General features: G+C 40.5%; 5 protein-coding genes across 9 annotated transcripts; 2 read left to right on the top strand and 3 right to left on the bottom strand.

Moving 5' to 3' along the window:
• Positions 1–772: 772 nt before the first annotated feature.
• LOC115042001 (guanine nucleotide-binding protein G(I)/G(S)/G(O) subunit gamma-5) lies at positions 773–2458 on the top strand. Its single transcript, XM_029499979.1, has 3 exons — positions 773–981; positions 1070–1219; positions 2124–2458. Exons 1-2 carry the CDS (start codon positions 901–903, stop codon positions 1193–1195), a joined length of 207 nt encoding a protein of 68 aa, XP_029355839.1. The 5' UTR covers positions 773–900; the 3' UTR covers positions 1196–1219; positions 2124–2458.
• Positions 2273–5817, bottom strand: rpf1 (ribosome production factor 1 homolog). Its single transcript, XM_029499978.1, has 9 exons — positions 5506–5817; positions 5166–5222; positions 4972–5052; positions 4789–4884; positions 4113–4266; positions 3934–4016; positions 3234–3415; positions 3033–3159; positions 2273–2896 (listed from the first exon to the last, which is right to left on the bottom strand). The coding sequence occupies exons 1-9, from the start codon at positions 5746–5748 to the stop codon at positions 2855–2857; spliced, it is 1065 nt and encodes a 354-aa protein (XP_029355838.1). The 5' UTR covers positions 5749–5817; the 3' UTR covers positions 2273–2854.
• Positions 5818–6385: 568 nt separating this feature from the next.
• dnase2b (deoxyribonuclease II beta) lies at positions 6386–19250 on the bottom strand. Of its 4 annotated transcripts, XM_029500923.1 has the most exons (10): positions 18787–19250; positions 18580–18662; positions 18289–18454; positions 13386–13560; positions 12538–12616; positions 11965–12126; positions 10767–10964; positions 9038–10317; positions 8517–8614; positions 8381–8423 (listed from the first exon to the last, which is right to left on the bottom strand). In XM_029500923.1, the coding sequence occupies exons 3-8, from the start codon at positions 18330–18332 to the stop codon at positions 9983–9985; spliced, it is 993 nt and encodes a 330-aa protein (XP_029356783.1). In that variant the 5' UTR covers positions 18333–18454; positions 18580–18662; positions 18787–19250; the 3' UTR covers positions 8381–8423; positions 8517–8614; positions 9038–9982. The 4 variants fall into 4 exon arrangements, with proteins under 4 accessions (XP_029356779.1, XP_029356782.1, XP_029356783.1 ...); XM_029500922.1 differs by lacking the exons at positions 18289–18454; positions 18580–18662; positions 18787–19250 and adding an exon at positions 13738–14981 and having other exon boundaries at positions 8373–8423; positions 8517–8900; XM_029500920.1 differs by lacking the exons at positions 18289–18454; positions 18580–18662; positions 18787–19250 and adding an exon at positions 13738–14981.
• Positions 15392–19524, top strand: uox (urate oxidase). Its single transcript, XM_029500927.1, has 8 exons — positions 15392–15440; positions 16165–16377; positions 17281–17397; positions 17778–17856; positions 18360–18546; positions 18722–18845; positions 19092–19175; positions 19268–19524. Exons 1-8 carry the CDS (start codon positions 15420–15422, stop codon positions 19340–19342), a joined length of 900 nt encoding a protein of 299 aa, XP_029356787.1. The 5' UTR covers positions 15392–15419; the 3' UTR covers positions 19343–19524.
• Positions 19252–22201, bottom strand: samd13 (sterile alpha motif domain containing 13). Of its 2 annotated transcripts, XR_003840686.1 has the most exons (6): positions 22013–22201; positions 21511–21640; positions 20710–20752; positions 20501–20612; positions 20208–20409; positions 19252–19358 (listed from the first exon to the last, which is right to left on the bottom strand). XR_003840686.1 is itself a non-coding variant. In XM_029500928.1 (5 exons), exons 2-5 carry the CDS (start codon positions 21536–21538, stop codon positions 20266–20268), a joined length of 327 nt encoding a protein of 108 aa, XP_029356788.1. In that variant the 5' UTR covers positions 21539–21640; positions 22013–22201; the 3' UTR covers positions 19476–20265. The 2 variants fall into 2 exon arrangements, 1 of the variants encoding a protein (XP_029356788.1); XM_029500928.1 differs by lacking the exon at positions 19252–19358 and having other exon boundaries at positions 19476–20409.
• Positions 22202–22262: the final 61 nt, after the last annotated feature.

Here is a 22262-nt window from a genome sequence, read left to right as displayed (position 1 = left end):
TTATCACCCAGCACCCACTCTGAGCTGAATTCATCCTTTTTTCCCCAATAATAATAATAATACTTGTTTTTCTTGCTGTATATCTCAGAATTTCAACTTAATTTGAATTTTTGTGGAAATTATGGTATTAGCTACTAATAATCCCTGTGATTTATTTAAAATCACTTCTTGTATTATCTCTTCGTGTCAAAATATTTGCAATGCGGATGTCAAGTACTGTGGGAGCTGTCGGAATTTTTTTTTATTAGAGGGAAATGTTTCCACATCAGGGGACGAATTTAAACTTTTTTTTTTTAAGTGACCAACCTGAATAAAAGATAAATTAACCAAAACACAAACTATGTGATTAAGTGAGATCAAGTGAATTTACAAAAATCTGTAGTAGTTACAAGTAAGTACAAGTATGAACTAAGCCATAAACACAATTTGTGAGGCTGATTATACATATTTATATTATTTAAATAATAAATTATTAGACCTAGGTAAGTCTGCACAGTGTGGCAGTTTTCACAGCTAAAACGAGCTTTACAGGGATAAAAAGGGCAAAACTTCTGACTCCAGAGGAAGAAAAGGGGGAAATGGACTAAAATAAAATGGAGCATGTTACCAAAGACCCATATCAAACCTTCTAATCTTTTTTCTTCTTTATCCTGATTTTTATTTTTTTATTTTGGATTTCATTTCCGTCCAAAACAACAGGCGGATTATGAAAGCTTGAAGTTCGCCGACGTCCCTCGAACGCACCAGTCGTGGCCACGCCTCACCGGAAACAGGAAGTGCCTTTGTTGAGGAAGCAGCCGTTAGCCAGCTAGCCGAAGCTAACGAGCCCCACCGGAGTTCGGACACGAAGTCGAACATCTTTCGGTATTTGGACCAAAGACGCCACGAAGAACATCCACAATGTCCGGGTCGACCAACATCATCGCCATGAAGAAAGTTGTCCAGCAGCTTCGCTTCGAGGCCGGCATCAACCGAGTGAAGGTAACGGCGGAGCTCGGAGGTTTTCGGGGCGGGTGTCGCTCCCTCCGGTTCGGTTGTTTGTTGATCCGGACGCGGTTCTCCTCCACAGGTGTCCCAGGCCGCCGCGGACCTGCAGCAGTTCTGCCTGCAGAACGCCCAGCAGGACCCGCTGCTGACCGGCATGTCGTCCAGCAACAACCCGTTCAGACCGCAGAAGGTCTGCTCCTTCCTATAGCGACCCCCGGCCCGGCTCCTGCCCGTGAGTACGGCTCTCCGGCCCGGCCTGCCCGGCCTCAGCGGCCCGGGGGGCCCATCGGCCGGCTGAAAACTGTTTACTGTTAAAAAGTAAAATAAAAGTAAAGTAGGAGCCAACTAAAGAGGTCAGACCAAATACTGACGTTCACTCAGTCCACAATAGAGAAGATGGTACCATATTTATCCTCCATCTACTTTCAGGAGGTTTAAAGGTTGAGAATTGTTACAGACACCCTCCTTTGGTGCCAAACCGGCTTCAGCTACTCATTTAACCGGACACCGACCTGTAAACCATTCAGCATCATCAAATTAACAGTTGTGTATTTCATGTTAAAGCTTGATTCTGGTGTTTTAGGGTGTTATGGTGGAGCTGACGGACAACTAGTCATGATTCAAGATATTTTATAAAGTGGAATGTAAATGTTTTAAACGGAGAGAAATAATTTTCGGATACCTCAGAGTGATAGTAGTATTTTCAGAAAGCTTTGGGGGTTTGTAATGAACATATGCCAAGTATTTAGATAAGTGTAAGGAAATGCAAGAAATACAGAATGAAAGAAAGATCAGACGTGAATAACAGACCGGCACCCTTTTTACACAAACCCGTAAATTCACCTCATCTACATCTAAAGTTTTTGCACATCTGGATTGATTGTAATTAAGCCTTTCAGGAGTTTTATCATGAGTACTAATTATTTTCTTGATTATTCGGTTGGTATATAAAACCTTAGTAAGTTTTCCTTCTTGTAAAGAAAGGAAAAAAAAAGTTGAAACTAGGAAACTTACTTAATCTCAGTTGTTTCCAATAACTAATTAACTAATCACTGCTCATTGGGAAATGGGCCACTAAGAGATGCAGTGATTTATTTCCTACCTAACAAGTTCAATGTGTTTGACCTTTTCTGCAGGATTCGGACATTGAGGTGCCTTGAGGAACTGAGCTGCCGGATCCTGCATCATGGACTGGAATCATCTCAGGAGTGTCAGGGAATTTGGGGAAAAACTACTAACTTAAGTGTTCTTTTTTTTATTATTTTTGTCTCAGTTTAATGTCATATGGAAACGTTTCCAGGTGCTAAGGACGCACGAACTTTGTCTTAACTTACTCAAGTCACTTACCGCATCAACTCACACCCATGTGTGCCTTTTGAATTGTACATTTTTTCATGACAGACTTTGGAAGAAAAATAATAAAGTTTTCCCACATTTTAAACTTTTATTAAAATAAGAATATACACGTTGAGAAATCTGTGAAATGCTTCCAATTCGTCACCTGTGATTGTGAAGTCTTGTAACTGCCACTGTTCCATTTCGTTAATGTGGCTGATGTGATTTGTGCTGACCAGCGCAGACTCACATGTGACGTACAGAGAACGCACAATCTGAGTTTGATGTATTTTAGGCCACAGCTATACAGTTTATAGATACATTTCATAGGAACCACAGATGCGTCAGCAAACAACCAGGGTAAAAGTCTCAGTCCTGAGCTGCAGCTTCCTTTACCACAGTCTCCAAAAGGCTCTACAAATGAAGCCGTTTCAACTGAGCTGCAGGGACAGCTTGTGTGGCTCCACAAGTAGCTGTGACATCTTCGTAACTGCTTTCTTCCTTTCTGACCAGAAAGGTACATTATTGTCACTCAAAGCTGGAACTTCCGTCTGCAGGAGTCCATTTCATGGCGCTGGAAACAGAGAAGGTAGTGTGTAAACAAATTAAGGCTATGAATGAAACGTCTGTTAACTTTGTGCTCTGACATTAGTTCCTCCTCTAAAACTTTTTGGACATCAGAAGAGGAAAAAAAGTGCTGAGAGATTCACCTTCAGGACCCACTCGTACTCCCCGAACTTTGAGTCGAAGGTGCCTTTCTGCAGAGAGCGGAGTTTGAGGGTGAAACGGGGTCCCAGCTCCTGAATGCCGACTTTCTTCTCATTCTTGAATATGTACCTTTTTAAAAGAGATAAGTGTTTATTTGACCTTTTACGCTACAGCAACATCAAGTCTGGTTCCAAAATATTCACCTGTGGAATCTGAAGAAGATGAAGTCTCTCTGGTTGTGGAAAGTGGCCACCTGTCGACCCACAAAATGGGGGTTTTGTGGGAAGAGTGCGGCGAGCAGCCGGCCGATGCTGTGGCCGAGACGTGTGGAGAAGTTGTTCAAAATCACCTCTGGAGAATGTTCTGTGGGGTCTTTCCCTCGTCTCTGCAGAGAGAACAAAGGAAAACGATGCTGGCATCTCAGTCTGAGGCTTTTAGTAAATATTTACTGACAGGACAGCACAATTACACTGATGGATACATTTAGCTACAGGAACAAGTTTTTAAACAAGCAAAATCATTTACATGATGAGAATGTCAATCATCATTTCTCCTGTTTTCAGCCTTTGAACTAAATTTGGCTCAATCTAGGGGGACCTGACTGCTCAGATTAATGTTTCAGCTCCATAAAAATTGCTAAAATAAATAAATAGATTGATATATAGATGGGGGTTGGCACATTTTTTAGCCATCATACCCATAATTGTAAATATTACAATATACCTTCCACATTCATGCCCAAAACAATCCTGTAGTACAATTTCAGACACACCTAAAGTGGCCTGTACCATTTCTTTTTCATGATTCCATTACATTTGTCCAGAATCTGAGCTTGTCCCCATCTCCTTCAATATATGGCCACATCACAGTAACAGTAAAAGGAGCCTGAATTTATGGACTTGCCTTCATCTCCTTCCGTAGTCGAACACTGCTGACCTTGAAGTGAGCCGTTGGTCCCTCAGGAAGGTGGCAGAGGACCAAACCATCTGAAAGTTGCAGTTAAGGACTGCCCTTTAGGAAAAGCCAGATTATCATCAGATAAAATAAAGCACGATGGAGCCTTTTGCTGCCGTTTAGGATACTGGGCACTTTGCGATCCTCGTTGATGACCATGAGGTACGTGAAGTCTCTGGCGACACACTGAGGAATGATCCTCTTAAGAGCCAAACCTCTTCTGTAGTAGACGTGTGCGTTTGGGATAACCGTGGCCAACTGCTCGCAAAACTTCACCGTCCGCTGTTAGACAACAAATAACACATTTATTTTAATACACAAAGCAGATCCATTTAATACTTCATTATCTTAGAAATTCAACTCACACAGTGAGGCTGAAATAACCAAAACAGATAATCTTAGGTAGTCTTGACTTAATTTCACACATAAATAAGCAAATTAATGTTAACAATAATGTCAATAATTTGAAATCCAAAAATATAAAAGCATAAAAGCTGAGTATTATGTGTGTATATTACCTCCAAAGATCGCAGCGCAAGATATTTGGATTTATCCGTACAAACTGACATTTATTTTGGATTTCTTTACAAATTTTTCACATTTTCTATTTATATTTAAGTAGACACCTTCAGTTCTTCCTTATTTTTGTTTTTTGGCAACAAATCACTAAAATAAATTCCTTGTTTTGCTGAAAAACCAGACAGTCAATCATCATATATCATATATATATCTTATTATTATTATTATTATTCCCTATTTTTTCTATCGTGTAAAAAAGGCAACAACAGAAAAAAAACTCCTCACTCCTCTGGGTCTGTCTGATGTTGTGATGAGCACTTTGGGGTTCGTGAGTCCATTAAAATAGGCAGAAAATTCATCCGTCCCCTCATCAAAGGCAACCTGAACATGACAAACAAAGATAAAAAGATAAATGTAGCACAAATTCTTGACAAATGTAACATTCCTTCCAGTGAACTCGGTCCACACCTCTTCATCATCTGGGTCGACAGTTGTCTCGTCGTACACCCGCTGGTTTTCTATCGTCTTTGGGACTTCCTTTGGTGGAGCCTGCAGAAGGGAACGAATAAAACAAATAAAAAAAACACAATGTGACTGGCTCATCTGATGGTGAAGTTCATTTGTCCATGAATCTGAGTGATTAATTAAGAGGGAGGACTCACCTTATCACCCAAAGCCTCCCTTTCCTTCTTTCTCTTTTTCCTCAGCTGCATCTTTTGCTGGAATATGAGAAAGTCAAAGTTGATGATTACATAATAACGGATCGGGATGAAGATGAATAATTACATCCTCACTATGTAATATTCCACCATAACATCTGCACAGGAATAAAGTAAACTAACCTGGCTGTCAGGGAAAATCTATCTAACTAAATATTAATGCATGTCTGTGTTTGCCATGTTTACATCCGACCTCTCTATTTTATCTGACATGTTATCAAATCATTTTTGTACTCTGAAATATTGAAGCTGCCACACAGGTTATGTTTGTAAACACTCAGACCTTCCTCTTCTCCTGCTTCAGCTTCATGAACATCAGGTGTCTCCGCTGTTTGTTCTTGATCTCCGACACGCTGAATGTCGGGGGGAAGGAGGCCGCCGCCGGCTCGCTCCTCTGCGGCTTCTGCTCCGTCTGCTGGGCGGCGCCATCTTCCTCCTCCTGCTGCGTCTTCTTCTTGTTCTTCTTCTGCTTCTTCTTCTTCCTCCCTTTGTCGTCCGGACTCACTGGGACTTCTGAAAAATCCATCTTCTGTCGCTTTTGTCTTGTTTTTCCTTTTCACGTGCGTCTGCGTCTGCTGCTGCTGCTGCTGCTTCCGGGCCGTGTCGTCACGTCCGGATACCGGAAGTGACGGATTTGAGGTCGTCGAAGAAGAATGTCCCCCCTGGTGGTCCGGAGGACAAACAGCATTATTTTAAATGATTTCTGGTTTTCTTCTCACCAAGAAGAATTGGTATAATAATAATAATAATCATCATCATCTAAAGTAAATATGAATCAAGTGTTCTCAATTTTTAAATGCAGATATAAAAAGTAGCATTACATTCTGTAATAATGTAAAAAAAACTGCAACATTCAACTCCTTTAGTTGTATGTACATTTGATTTAAATTTACTATATTTAGAATTTGTTGCTTTTCTTTAATTTAAAGTGTTGATTAACAGCGTTCATATGGACAGACATGCACATGACAAATAGATATAAGTGAGCAAACATTCAGATTAACAGCCAGATTAAAGAACAAAAATCTTCCTCTGACATACGATGAAAAATCTGATGCCCCCAAATATGCTGTTAAAAAGTTTTTTTGTTGTTTGTTTGTTTTTTTCAGAGCAGGAATATTTATGAATTTTTTTAAGAAGAAAATACGCATCAACAGAATAGACACGAAAAAAAATTGTTTATTGTTTGAAAATGTATTTTATACAATTGGATTGGATTCATATTCCCATTGAAGGGAGGCATTATCACTGAGAATTTTTGATGTTGTACAAGTTTTCTGTTCTGGAAAAACTACAGTCCCGAAAGAAACCAGAAGAGCTAACCCCAAAAAAGGAAAAGAAAAGTTACATGTGGTATAAGGACAGAAAGAAAGAGAGAAGCTGGCATTGGACCTAAAGGTCACTGGTTTGAAACGTGGTCTGGAGAAATGAGTTTCCATTTGTTCAAAAGGCCACTGTTTTTTACGCAAAGGTTATTCATGTTCAAAACATTCCTTTTTCACCGTTTGTGTTGCTGGTTTTACTTTTGATTTGCCAGATTTGCGAACTCTTTCTTTGGGAGGTTGGGTGGCTGTCGTTGTGTGAGGCTGGGGTGGACATGGCTCAAACTCTTTTACTAAATGTCTGAAAGCCTTTGAAACCTTTGGGTCATCGATGCACAGCGCTCCTCCACCTCTTTTCTTCTGACTACCTGCCCTGTTCATATCAGCGATGCAGGTCCAGTTGGCTTCAATCGTCACACACCATTTGGAGTGATCTACAGTTTCATGATATTTTCGCATCCTGGGAAACTGCAACGCATTCACATTGTACACATTATTAATTTCACAGGTTGAAGGCAAAGCGATCACCTTGTTTTTCCAGCTCTTTACATAAAGATCCTCCCTCAGGTTTTTCACAATAAGGTCCGAGTAAAGATCTGCAAAAGAACAGGGCAAAGACACAGAACATGAGTGTCCATCCAGTATCCACACCGCTGATCTGTCAGGCCAACCCCAGCTGTCAGTGAACAGTTTATTTCAGATAGAGACAAACAGAACTCACAGCAACTCACATTTATTCAAATCACACTCAGTTTCAATCACCAACAAACCTACAAGTGCCTGTTTTTTAATTGTTGGAGGAAGAACCTGAAAGGAGCTCACACATCAAACCCAAATCAAAATCTGCTCTAATCGACTCTAACCACTGCCTCACCGTGCCACGCTCCCTCAAATCTGAACATGGCTGTGTACATAAACAGGATTTCTTTCTGGGTTTAGTCCAATACGACTGAAATTACACCTGATGGATGGTGATATAAAACACTTCATCATTTTATGGGGTTTTATTGAAGAAATGTACATATGAAAGCACAGAAACTCACCGCCATTAAAACGTTTGTACTTAGCGAAGCGGAGGAACCTTTTTCCATTCAGCGAGGTCAGCGACCCCACATTATACCAGGGCTCTTCTGGTGGGTAAGAATTCCTCTGAGGAACAAGATTCAGAAGATGTGGAAGGGTTGGAAGGATTTTGTGGTCATAGCAATATGGGTGGATGTAATACAGCTGCAAAGCTGAGAATTTAGATAAACGTTTTGTTAGTTTCAACCTCATGAGAAAACTTTCAGTCAGAAACATAAGGTAAACCCACTGACAATGACCTTACCTATATCTCTGGCGGCACTGAAGGGGAAGGTCACACACATGAATGTTTGAGCGTTACTTTTTCCACTTTCTGGCCAAAAGTCTTTTGTCCCATTTTTTGGAAAGTTTGGTGTGCTGTGTGTGAGCCAAACTATAGTTTGATTGTCCAACAGCACAACTCCTGAAAACAGCAGAAATGGTAGAAACAGAGTTCTGAGGTGTTTTTGTCTTCGTGAGCAATAAAGTGGAACGTGGCTGCACTAACCTTTACTGTGTCCATACGATGATGATGCCACACACTTGTTGTTTGGTTGATCATTGTAGAGAATAAAACCAAAATCCTTCGTCTACAACGACAACAAATAATCTTTAGTCTGAAGTTTTGAGGCCGCCATGTCAAAGAGAGTCATTTCCTTTAATTACATTATTGTCATAGAAGTCCAAAAGAGGTTTCAGGGTGTTTGCCAGAGCGCCTCTTTTACTGTCGACAGTCTTTTGGCTCAGTTTCCATCCTTTGGTGCTTTCATCCATGTAGTTGTAGGACAAACTTCTGTTAAACTTGTATATAACATACCTAATGGACCAGAGATAAATATGTTACACTCCACCCTGATCTGGAATGAAGGTGGAAAAAGAAAAACTGTTTTTGTTTTTTTTTTCCACCAACCAGTCGACCTCTTCTCCTTTGTCGTTCCTGCATTTCACATCCGAGTCACACCCCTGAAAAAGGACCCAAACGCTCAGGAGGAAACACAACGCTGTTCGCTGAAACAAACCAAATCACAAAAACACAGAAGCAGGCACAGGTTATTTTATATTACACATTATATTTCAACAAAGGCTTCCAAGTGTGCCAAAAAAGTCAGCAGTAAGTGCAGCTGGAGTTCGGATTATATTTGGTCCAACTCCAATTTCTTTTAAACTTTGTAAATCAAACATTTGATCAGTCAGGGTCATTTTCAGGAGCATGTTGAAGATTTAGACGTTCTTCGTTCTTGCGCTGATCGACTTCAGGAGCTTGTTCCACCAACTGGTCCCAGACCAGAACAATCTGGAATGAGTGTGCCTTGTTGTGAAGAACGTAGTGGAGCGTTTTAATGACAGGAAGTCATTTAAAAATATAAAAAAAACTAACAAACAACCAAATCAACCTCAAATCTATTGGAACCAAATGGGCCTTTTACTTACCTGTGTAGCCATGTTCATTTCTTCACAATCTGCAAACCTGCTTTCATCAAGTCTCAGCGTTGAATGAAATGAAATGTTGGCTCTTAGATTTATTTTTCTGTCTCTTGTTCCTGATTCACAACATTCATTCTTCAATGACTTAATATGTCATTGTCAATGACTCAACCAGAATAGCAGCATAGCTTTAATGTTATCTGCCCTTTGACAGCATCACAACATCTCAGCTCAATGTTGTGATGTAACTTAATCATGAATTAATTCGGCACCACGAAGAACTAAGATCTTTAAAGAATTTTAATCTATCGCAGTGTTTTTATTATTTCGAGGAGTGATAGACAATTATTTCACCCAATCGATAATAGATAGTTGATAAAAATTCACAGCCACCTACTGAGAAAACGAAACGCATCGAATGTGGTCAGACCGGATCTCAAAGAATACCTGAGGTATCAAAATAAAACTGAATCAGGTGGTTGGACTGTTTGTCATCGTTTTCTCTGCTGGATTTCAACACACAACATATTTAAGTTCATATCACGGGACACAGCATTTTCTTACAGTTTGCTGTATTGAGAATTAAATGACTTTAATTTCGATGTAAAATGTAAAAAGTGTGATGCAGTGACATCAGTGGACGAAGTAAGATGTCGGAGATGAGTACATCGTTGTCATTTACATTAAATTCCTTAAAATCAAGTTCAGCTCCGATAAAGCAAAGAGTTTGTTGAGTGTTAAGACATTACAGATGTCCACCTGAAGCATTAATGTCAACTAGGATCTAATTATCTCAGCAGCTTTTAAACCCCTCTGTGTTTTTAATGGATGCCTCATTTTATTGTTGTGTGGCCTGAAGTCTTCAACAGGAACCGCCTTCACGTTTAGCTGAGCTCATTTAAAAGATGATGAGACTGATGCAGTCCAGCTCATCCTGTGTTTCTCTGCTGCTCAGCAGCTGATGTACCAGTCCACCGCCTGCCTGAACGCCCTGTAGATCAACGGGTTGAAGGAGCAGATCAGTCCCCCGCCCCGCCACTGCTGGGCCTCCTCCCTGTTCAGGTCCCCCAGGCAGGTCACCTGGTCCTCATGAGCCTGCGACACGCACCACTTGGCGTGGTCGTGGTAGGACCAGAACTGGACCGGTCCGGGGAGCCGGATCCTCTGGATGTTCAGGGCGTGTTTGGGCAGCGAGCAGTTGGACGGCAGAGTGTGAGTTCCCCTCTGCCAGGTCTCCACCAGCAGGTCGGCCCCCAGCACCTGAGCCGCCCAGCCTGCGTAGATATCTGGGCCAAAAAAGAGCATATATTTATAACTGAAGGGAGTAAATTATTAAAGTACATATAAATAGGGCCACTATTAATTTAAATATCACGTACAATTTTACAATTTACTGTTTGAAATAAAAGTTATTCATATTTTCACTCCAGTTTGGGGCCAAAGGAAACAATCACGGGGTAAAAACTTTACACAGCTGTTTTTGGTAAAATGATGAGAAATACATGTAGGCATCGCTTCAGTGTTGGGGGCCGCAGTGGGGGCCGCAGTGGGGGCAGTCATGAATCTCACTGTTTGGAGATGATAATATTTCTGCACCTGATAATGAACGACTGCGGCAGACAAGTAAACTGTGCAAACAAGAGCTGCAGACGGATGCTTTTGCAAAGTTGTGTTGACATCAAAATGTCGAAAAAGTCAAATTTAAATGACAAGCAGCCCGTTAGGAATACTTTACCATCCACGAAGTGTGCAGATTTCACAAAACTGACAAATGTGTCCTCTTTGGCTGAGAAAAGCAGCTCCACTCCTCGATCTGAGGCCAGCGGCGGTCGGGAGCCGGCACATAACTGGGCCAACTGTGGCAGGGCGGCCGAGAAGGCGACAGGAACAGAGCAGTTATAGAAACGAGGGTAAAGGTAGACCATCTGCTTCGCTGGAGAGAAATCAGAGAAACATGGTGTCAGAGAAAAACCCCACAGGCTGCGTTATAGAAAGTAAATTAAACGGATATAAAATGTTTCACTGATAAAACTTTTCTTTCTGTATGTGTTTCATTTCTCAGCCATGTTTTATAATCTTTAATGCACTCCAGAATGATGAAGTTGTGTAAATGATCAGTGGACAGACTGAGTGGTGAAGCTAATTTAACTCAGACGGACTGCTGAGGTTTCATTTCACTCAATTTAAATACCAAAATAAAAATAAAAAGCCGTCCACACCACCGTCCATGCTGCCTGACAGTGAAAAGTGAAGTCAGTGCTGAAGAGCCTTAAACCTGCATTGTACCAACTGACCATTAGGGGGTCACTCCACTAGTTGTAACAAGTCAGACTCTATTGAAGTCTACGGGAAAATGTACCTACTTCTCCTACTATTTCTCCTGATGAGTTTAAAGTCTCCAAAAGGACCAAAAATCAGGGTGTGCATTTGGGGGCGTTCTGGTTTAATAAAACAAAGATGGCGACAGACAAGTTAAAAACGACCAATGGGCGACGTCACATTATTTTATTCATTTATTGACCTTCTGGCTTGGCCTGAGTGACCCAGCAGCTGAGTGGATACCATGTGGGCCCGACCCTGCGTGTCATTCCCCTTCGCTGTCTTTCTACTTTCCCTTGTTTCATAATAAAGGCCTAAAATGGCAAAAAAATGCATTTAGAGGTTTACATTTCCACTCAAGCTCGTCGTATAAACTGGATACTGAATGATGATATCTTGAGTTGAGGGGACGTTAAAACTAAAGTATTAAACTGGACAAATCCTGTTCAGGTGTGTGTTCACTTTCTGAATGAATAAACTGCTGATGGACTTACATAAGCGGTGTGAATTTTTTTTCTGGTCTTCAGCAAATAGAGAATTGTGTAATTTGATGTCTGCAGTGTGTACAGACCAGGACTGGGTCAGGCCCTGTTGCTTCATGAGCGTTCACTCACCTATCTGGAGGAACCGTTTGTAGCGGTAAGTCACACACAGGGCGGTCTGGCCGTTGACTTTGCCGGAGGAAGGGTAAAGGTAGCCTCTCTCCGGGAACGAGGGGAAGTGGGGAATGGTGTGCGATAGCCAGAAACCTTGAGATTGGTCGAAAAGCAGCACTCCTGCAGGATTCACGCAAACAACGCTTCAGACCCAACAGCACATAGAACAACCATCAGAAGCTGTTATGAAACTGATGCTCGTTGTCTATTTGATTTGCAACGTCATGGGGTTGAAAGGTCAGCCTGAGGATACAGCTGCACAGCAGGTTTTCTCACTGATAAAAACCTGCTGACATCTCAGGCAGACAACTTCAAATGGTCGCATCATTTCATTCATCTGCACACATTTATTTTTGAAAAAATTGATTCTTTTTTTGCACGCACGTATGAGCCAAAGTCAGTGTTGTCTAAAAACACATGCTGAATATTTTGTTGCTGTTCTCAAAGGTTGCACTTACTGTCATTTTTAGCAGCATTTAAACTGAATAAAGAAAAACCTTGCTGGTCATTTCCTTTCATGAGCCACTGTACCTTTGGTGTGTCCGTACTGTGGGAGGTAATCGAGGACTGGTGGAGCGTCGTTGTAGAGAGCGTAGACTGAGGCGTTAGACTGAGGGAAACATTTGTTTTAGAAATATAGAATGACACTTTTTTACAATGTGATGTTTCTTCTACAGTTATCTTGTACATATAACCATAGTTCATATCTTAAAAGTTTCTCCAAGTGCAGAATTAGATGCCGGAGGGTAAAATCCTGCTCCCAGTTCCTGTCGCCAGTCGCTGTTAGACTACGACAGGTCAGTTTTTGTTCATTAATTGGTTTACATGATCTTTAGCTCTTTTTATGAGCAGGTGTTCAGACTTGGTTACCTTTGGACTGAGCCACGCTAGCAGTTTCCACCCATTTCCAGTATTTATGCTAAGCTATGTTTTTTGGCTGCAGGTTAATACTGACTGTGACCTTATTCACTATCTCATGGCACAAAAAAGCAAATATCTTTCATTTAACTTCTTCTTTCCCTCTGGTGTGGATTATTATCATGATTGGAAAGAGAGATTATTTTCACTGTGACACCACAGTGTGTGTGTTTTTTTTTTTATATTCCACCATTTTCTATGCAATTATTCATTTTCTTTTTCTCATTCATAGTAAAATTAACAAATATCCTTAGAGTGCTGGAACTAACAGAGTCTGAGCGAGAGGAAGGAACAGTTTATTTATATTATGAGGCAGGGGGAGCATAGTGAATGACATGAGGGAGCATCCACTGAGCAAACTGGCACCAACACACAACAGAGCTTTAACTGATCGAGCCACACGGGGTTTCCTTCTTCCTAGAAACAGGCACCCACATGAAGAATAAAGGGCATGACCTCACCTGATAGGCCTTTCCCGCATAAAGCTGGTTCAGCGTGTTTGCTACGGCTCCTTCGCTGCTGTTCACGCTGAATTTACTCGTCTGCCATCCCTCCACTGAGGAGTCCAGGTACATGTAGTCCACCCCACTGCCAACCTTTCCAATCTCATATTTGGGCAGCTTGTAGATGACAAACCTGCAGAGAGCGAAGAGAGGAATATAGTTTCATTGTTGGGAATAATTATTTTGGATCAAATTCACGTCTCATTGGAATAAAACAGCTATTACCTGTAAACGGCGGAATTAAAAAGTGAAACCATCATGTGACGCCTTCGTACCTCTCAATGCATTTTCACATTTAACATCAACTCACCAATCAACAGGCTTGCCAGCTTCATTCCTACAGGAAATGCCAGAGCTACATGCTGCGGAGCACCAAACCACAACAACCACAACAACAACAACAAATACAACATGGAGGTATGAACTGAGTCGATAGGCCATTCTGAAAAACTCCAGCAGCTGAGGTGAACATGAAGAAAAGGAATCTGAGATCCGCTGCTGGCGTTTTTGTGACTGACTAACTTTGAAAGTGGATGCAAGACATCTGTCTGCTCTATAAAAGAGGAAGTGATAAGATGGAGTCACATGACAGGAGAATGTTGAAGGGCTGTCGGGGTTTATGGAGGGATTTGTTGAATTAAATATTTGGATTGCTCTTCATGAAAAACTTGGAGTTCACATGCTGTACTGTGATTTATTCAGCGATAGTTGGTGCACTTGTTTGTACCAGGAGCTCCTGAGCCAAACCACAATCATGTTTTCTTCATAATGGAAACGCTGATCACTGATCTGGAAACCACCTGGTCAAAAATAATCATCTACCCAAAGCTGTGAAAAGAAAGAAAGACTAATATTTTATATATATATATATATATTTTGTTTTACATTGTCTCAGGTAAATCACCAGAATCTGAGTTTCACAGTCTGCATTTTCAAGTTATTTCAAAAAAAGGGAAAATGGCCATGAAGTACATAGGCAGAAAGTTAAACAGTAAAAATCTCACAGCATGGGGAAGTAAGATTTAACCAATGTACCAACATTATAAATAAGAAAATGCCATGGAAAAAAGCTGTTGATCTTTTGAAAGGAATGATTAAAATATTTGTGTATAATGTTCATTATGAGTATAATTCCTGGATTTAAACTTGTATTTCAGTTAAAAAAAAATTACATAAACATTTTCAGCTAAATGTAATTCCAGTATCAAATTTAGAGTGACCTCACAGAGGTCACCAATTAGGTCAATATTCTTTGGGATGAACATCTTAACTTTCATTGCCAAACTAATGTTATCTAAACAGTTTTATAAGAAAAGAGGAAAAAAAGGTGAAGGTGACGTTAATCATGTCTATTAATTCATAGTTAACATGATTGACCCTGAAAAACAGCCACGTTAGGCCTTAATAATAAATTGATTTATACTCCTCCACTAAAATAACGTTCAGCCAAATTAATTCATGCAGAGAAAATGGTAAAACATGAATAAAAATATAAAAAAAACAAATAAAAGGTGATTTAAATGTGAGTTCAGTGTGGTCAGGGAGGGGGGCAGTAATATTCACCTCTGACAGGCTCATTTCGCCTTTCGTTGACCTCAGTCACCTCTATATGACACGTTAACACTTGTTCCACTTGAAACTGAAAAAACTGAGTGAGTGAGTGAGTGAAAGGGAAAATGTTAAAAATCCAATCCATTATCAGTATTTGTCTAAATTCAGACAGATTTTTTCATTTTAATTTTGACCATTCTTCTAAATTAAGTGATGACTAATCTCCTAACTAAAAAACACACATGTAATAATGTTGCCTCACAGAATAAGACCTCCTAATTGTAGCACTTGTCTTTGACGGCACACACGACTCAGGTAAAACAGGTTAAACTTCACCAGACATAACCTGCAGCAGTGTGCAGAGGCGACACCACCCTTCCTGAAAAGTCCTCCTCTGCTGGTGGAGACGCCACTTGGTGGCAACGGGACAGAGACGACGACATGGACGCTGCTTCAGCTCAGGTAACGACAACTCTGTACTTTTTCTCCAACAACTGATCAAAAGCAACTTTTCCTGATTTATCAGCAGTGAACTTTTAAACTTCCAAAAGGTGAGCTCTCGTTTTTGGGTTCAACAGCCAACAGCTAAATGCTGATTTGTTGATATTAGAGCTGTAAACCACAAATCCAAATGTTTATGAGTTCCAGGTTTCTTTTCATGTGTGATTCTCTTGGAGATATCTAATAATTAACATTTGTTAATTAGTTCTTTAAGTCATGTTTTAGAGCTTTACCAGTTTTAGTACTTTAGAAAGAATTCAGAAAGAAATCAGGATTATTGGGGCTGAATAGTAAATTTTAACTGGACATTTTTGTATTTAATTTTCTTTGAACAATATTACGTTTGTGATGATTACATCTTATATCTGGAGAAGATGATTTGTCTCAGTATCAGTGACATGGCTAACAATTCACAGCAATGTTGTGAAAAAAAGCCCTCAAGATTTGATTATAACATAAAGGTCAAACAGCTGAAGAGAGGAAACAAACCCAAAGTACACAAAATGCACACTGTTAACACAACAACCAAAGCTAACTTACTGGAAACAAAGATAAAGACAGTGCAGTACTTCTGTTCTACTGTGAAGAATGTCAGAAAAATGAGCAGCCAACAAAAAAGCTTTTTAAATGTCTACAAAGTCGAAAAACACAAGAACAGGAACGACCATGTGTCCCTTGTGTGCAGAATGTGGAGTTTGTGCGAACGGGCTACGGCAAGAACGCGGTGAAGGTCCTGTTGATCAGGAGGCAGGGGGGCTATCACTCCATCATCGAGCTCAAAGCTGACGTGGAGCTGACGCTGCGTTCACGCAAGGATTATCTGAGTGGAGACAACTCAGACATCATCCCCACCGACACCATCAAGAACACTGTCCACGCCCTGGCCAAGATCAAGGGGGTAGGTCGCCCACGCAGTCACGTCTCTGCACGGCACCAACAGGGCCGTAACTACACATCAGACCCCAAATGGGGTGAGCGGGGGCAAACAATTCTCATTATAACACTTCTGTCTTCCATACACAACAATTTCTATCCAAAGAACCACATCATGGGCTTCATGATCAGGTCTAAGGATAACACCCGGCTCTCTAAGAGATTGAGTCTGAAAGAGATCAGAATCACAAAGAAGAGCTCAGTCTGAGATGGTGACTAAAGATCTCAGGAGGATTATGTTCATCAACCAGGGTGGAAATCCGGTCATGTGATTTTCGATATGTTACAGGGAGCCCGAGCCGGGCCGGTGAGCAGAGGCTGCATCTAAAAGAACGCCTGCACTATCCACAAATTTCACATTACAGAGGAGAAAATAGGTGAACTGAGGGACGCTCATATGTGTTCAAAATCATCACATTATTGTAGATAAATCTTTAAAACATGTCAGTGAGAAATTATTAAAATCAACGAAGAGTCACTTCATGATTCAACATCTTAAAGCTCTTGAGTTACATTCACGTCTGAGGTTAAGAGATATTCAACATTCAGTACTTCTGTTTCTACTTATTGGGATTTCATTAAAGAATGATTTTACACAAACTGAAAAATCCAGACTTGAATTTCAAAGGTTACCCAGGTATTGAGATTTAATGTCATAATCCCTGGACAAATAAGATGTACTTTAGGAATGTACAGGTCATGGACGGGGTTGTTTACCTTTGTTTACCTTTGTTTACCCAGCTCAAACACACACTGACCAGATGATATCAGGGGTAGATGTAACCTGTTCTTCCTCTGTTCTATTTCAGCACTGCCTTCGTTTAATTGGTGGTCACTCCTGTTTTAACGTGTTGCTCATCTTGTTCAGGTGAAGACCATCGAGCAGTTCTCCATGGATATCTGTAATCACTTCCTGGGCAATTTCAGCCATGTGCTTAGGGCCAAAGTTTACATGGAGGAGGCTCCGTGGAGACGGCTGGAGAAGGTAAAGGGCAGGATTCAGCATGCTGTCCCTCATCTTAACAAACAACAAAGATAATTCAAGCATCCCTGAAAATCAACACCTTTTTGGTGACCTCCAGTGGATTCACCTCTCAGGGCACTGGACCACTTCCACTTAGTACAGGACTAATTATTGGAAATTATTTTTGATTTGTTATATCACACGCTTCCTGACCAGAGTACAAATTTCATTTCATGTGCAAAGGCGCAAATGAGAATAAATCACCCCTGAAACCTTAAATGTTGACCAGACATGGCCAAAACACCTTAAGAGATATAAATAACATCACCAAATTTGAGTCACTTGTCATCAGTGGGTGCGATTATGCAATTGGACTGAGATGCAGATTTCTCCTCTCTCAGAATGGAGTAGAACATGCTCATGCATTCATCTTCAGCCCAGAAGTGTGTCGCTTCTGTGATGTTGAACAGAAAGTCAATGGTAAGCACAATCACACACACAAAAATCCGATAAAATCTACTACAAACCTGCTGTAAAGAAATTCAACCACCTGCTGCGCTCTTCCTCTGTGAACACAAAAGCTCTCCTGGCTCAGCTGCAGTTTTACTAACTGTGCTTGTAACTAAGACAGACAGCAGTGGCAGTGTTATAAAGACCAGCAGACAGATTTTAACAAAACTTTCAAATATTCTGGATTGATTAGATCTGGATGGATTTTCTGTTTTAATTTAAATGAATACAGTTTATAGCTCTTAAAAATCCAAACTCAAAATCCATTTCTAAAAGCGCTTACGATGCAAAAATGTTCAGGTTTTGAGTTAATTTATGTACAGAATATTTGACCTTTAGCACAAATTACTGCATCAACATGGCGTGGAAATTCTCTCAGGTTTTTAAATTTTAAAGATGCACCTCTGAAGTCTTGGCCCTTGATAAGTCCCTTCTTTGTAAACCATCACCCGCTGACTCTGGGCCTCACACAGGGATCCCCGTGGTCCACAGCGGGCTGAAGGACATGAAGGTGCTGAAAACCACACAGTCTGGTTTCGAGGGTTTCCTCCGAGATCGTTTCACTACTCTGCAAGAGGCCAAAGACAGATGTTTCTGCACCTCTGTGTACTCAAGGTGGCGCTACAGCAAGGCTCATGGTGTGGACTTTGATGCTGCATGGTAATTTATGAACACTGCTCACACTGAACTCACCAAAGATTTGTTGTACGTAGGCTCCATGAGTCTTTATCTGCTGTAGACCAGGACAAACACAAAACAGGGGAAACACCTCGGTCCTTTTCGAATGAGCAAGACAGAAATAAGAAATCCTGAAACGTCTCATTATAATCTGTAGGAAGAGCGTGAAAGAGGCAATCATCGAGAAGTTTGCTGGGCCCTACGATCGTGGAGAGTTCTCACCTTCTGTGCAGAAGACCCTTTATGACGCACAGGTTCTGGTCTTGAACAGAATTCCTGAGGTACGTCCACCTTTAGATCATAACTTCAACACACTCTAAACCACCTCACAAACATTTGTCCTTTCGTAAACAATCTCACTTAAATTAAGTCCCTGCTTCTTACGCATATTCTGTACAAAAAAATCCAACAAACGTATGAAAAAAGAGAAAGTAATCACTATGTGCATACAACCAATCACTGCGTTCTTATACAAGCACACACAACACACTTATAACACACTTTAAAAGGAGCGCTCCGTCTTTCAGGTGGAGGAAATAGAGATCGTCATGCCCAACCAGCATTACTTCACCATAGACATGACAAAAATGGGCCTGAACAACAAAGATGAGGTGAAGTTGGATTACAAGTAAGTTTGATGTTTTTCTAAGACCACAATATTAAAGCATCCTTGTACCCCCCCCCCCCCCCCGGCTCCTCACAGGTACTCCTCCCTCTGGATAACCCCTCAGGAAACATCACAGGGACAGTGCGCAGGACACAGCAAGCAAAGCTGTGAAGGTCCAGATCCAAGTCTGGAAACAAAAATGACCTTTTTCAGATTTATAACTGACATTTCCTCATAATTACGGCTTTTCACTCTGTACTGAATATGTATGTGAATTAAACTGAATAAACCCACTATCTACGAACTTACTTAATATTGTTCTTTGGTGAGAAAAGAGCACCATTTATTGAAAACTTTGATTCCGATATTCAAACTCCAGTGTTATGTTGCACATATACAATGTTTCATACACACTTTAATACAGTTGTCTGTGTGACAATGCTGAAAGCACCACAGGTAGGAACATAATAAGAATATGTACACATAAATATTTTCATATTAATGTTGGCTCCGTGTGTGTGGGAAAACAAAATGCTTCATTGTTACATGCTAAGGGACGACTCAAAGACTCAGCTGCACAGTTTGGAGCATAAAAAATTTTTTTCAGGGGAAAAAAGGTAATGCATCAGAAGTATCAAAGTGTTCAGGTATGACAGAACGTACACAATTTTTAGCCATAAATCATCTTATATACAAATACTTTTTTTTTTTTAACCAACAAAGGTTAATTCACTTTGCATACTCGCATAAACACATGTACTTACACACTCACACAAAATTCATACTTGCAGCAGCCCAACTCCACTCCAAAAAAAAAAAAAAAAAAAGAAGAAAGAAAGAAAGAAATTAATTATTTTAAATAACACACACACAAAACATACAAGCAGCAGAAATAAAAATGGCTGAGAGGGTAAACAGCTGAGTGGACTCTGTGTGCAACCCATTTTTGGGGTCCATGCTTATAAAAACATACAGCATTCAAATCCTGTTAAGGTGCCATTGTGGCCAGAGGAGTCTTTGTGAAGCGGCAGCTAACCTGGGGTCTCCTGACACGATGATTGTCACTGAGGTGGGTGTTGGGATGGCCTGCTGTGCTACGAGGCGTTGCTCTTCAGGTGTTGAGTCTGCAGCGGCTTCACGTGATACTCGTAGATTTTCAGCGCGGGGCCGAGCTTTATCGACAGCCCTGTCAGGACGTCGTTACGTGTCATCAGTAGCAGGGACTTGCCATCGATTTCCTGTCAGGTGGAGAGAGAAATGTTTGATTGGCGTCCTATCATGATTGGCGTGCTTTTTTCCCCCCACCTATCAGCAGAAGAGCACACCAACCTGATCCTGGAAAGCCGTGGCTTGCTCCTCGAACCCTGTTGCTTTGAAGTAATTGACGACGTCAGCGACCCCCCAGTTGGCGGGGTCTGGCATCTGACCATTCTCTACTGGGCTGTGAAAGGATTCATGCACACTGCGCTGTAACAATGGCTGAGCATTTTCCTCAAGTCTTTCAATCAACAACGTCTTACATTAGCTGAAGATAATACCTTTTGGTGTCAACAGAGCCATTTGCCTTGTCTTCCATGCCGGCTACAAAAAGACAACAAACAATAAGAAACGAGTGAGAATCTTGAATTAAAATCAGAAAATAATTACCTTCGTGATTGATTACAAAATTAACGAAGATTGTTTTGATCACCTGATTAATTTTTTTATCATCAATGCATTTTGGCTTTAAGTCAAACTTAGAAACGTTTTTCCTAACATTTCCTTTTTAAATCTACTAAAATGTATTGTGTTGCACTGCATTGCTAATTGAACTTCAAACTATTTCATTGCTTCCTTTGTCATAAATTTTATCAATAGATTAAGAAGTCCCTTGAGTCTGATGCAATCGATTAAAAATGCTTTTATTTTGACAGTATTATTTCTTTTTAAGTCAGTACACAATAAAAATAAATAAATAAAAATAAATCAGAAAATAAAAACTGTAAATATTTACATTCGAGATTTGGATCCATCCATTATTTAAATACTTGAACATTTGTTAAAGTAAATGTTGGAATTATGTTTGATCAGTGGCTTGCTTCATATTGCTTGTTTCATATTGAAGCTCTTTGTTGTCTTTCTTTTCAATTTCACTTTCCATGAGGTTAAACAAAATCAAACCAGCCCATGATGGATCCAAAGGCCTCAGTGGAAACACAAACTTGTTTGTTTATGAGCCGTCTCAGTGCAAGAAATATGCTACTTCAAACCGAAACCATATTTCAACAAATAGTGAGCAAGAAGTGGTTTAAAGTTTAAAGTCAAAATTCAGCCTCCATTTACAAACAACAGAGACTTACAATCTGTAACGTTGCAGTAATTTTTCATCAGATGTCTTCGCTCGGGGGGAAACTTAATGTGATGGCAGGTCAATCATCCTCATCGTTTCCCCTCTGGCAGTCTCTCTCACACACACACTGGATGTCTCCACTGGAAGAAACGAGAATTATGGGATTTATTTTTTGTTTTGTTTGCCTCACGAAAGAACGGAAAAAACAAAACTGTTTATTGTCCGTATCACATCAGTGCAGAGAAGCAGCGTGTGAAAATGTCGACCTAAAACTAACGTTAGCTCGATTAAAAAATAAAAAGAAACAGCAAAGTAAGACCACATGCAGGATGGTATTGGAACATATGTATATTTACTTAACAACACGAAAAATTAACGATTCAATTGAGTGGAAAACGGAAATAAATCGACGCCAAGTGACGACAGCTAATTTTTAATCGCTGCCTCTTCGTATTTCGTATTAAGCTAACAGGGGCAGTTAGCCGGGATGGCTAATCCAAAATTTAAGTTACCTTTTATCTAGATGATTCCCGCCTGACAGCGACAATTCGTCCGAGCCGAGCACTTAATCTAGAGAACAAAATGTTTTCTAAGCAGTCACGTATTTTACCAAGTGATAAACCTCGATATCCGATTGATAAAATCAAGATTTAATCAAGTAATGCCAACTAGCAGCTCTTCAACGGTTTAGCTTCCTTCGCCCACATGACGGCAGAGCATCATGGGAAATGTAGTTTCTGCAAGACGAAAGCGATTAAGCAC

Source organism: Echeneis naucrates, chromosome 4, assembly GCF_900963305.1.
Source record: "Echeneis naucrates chromosome 4, fEcheNa1.1, whole genome shotgun sequence".
NCBI classification, from domain to species: Eukaryota; Metazoa; Chordata; class Actinopteri; order Carangiformes; family Echeneidae; genus Echeneis; species Echeneis naucrates.
This window is presented reverse-complemented; position numbering and strand designations above follow the sequence as displayed.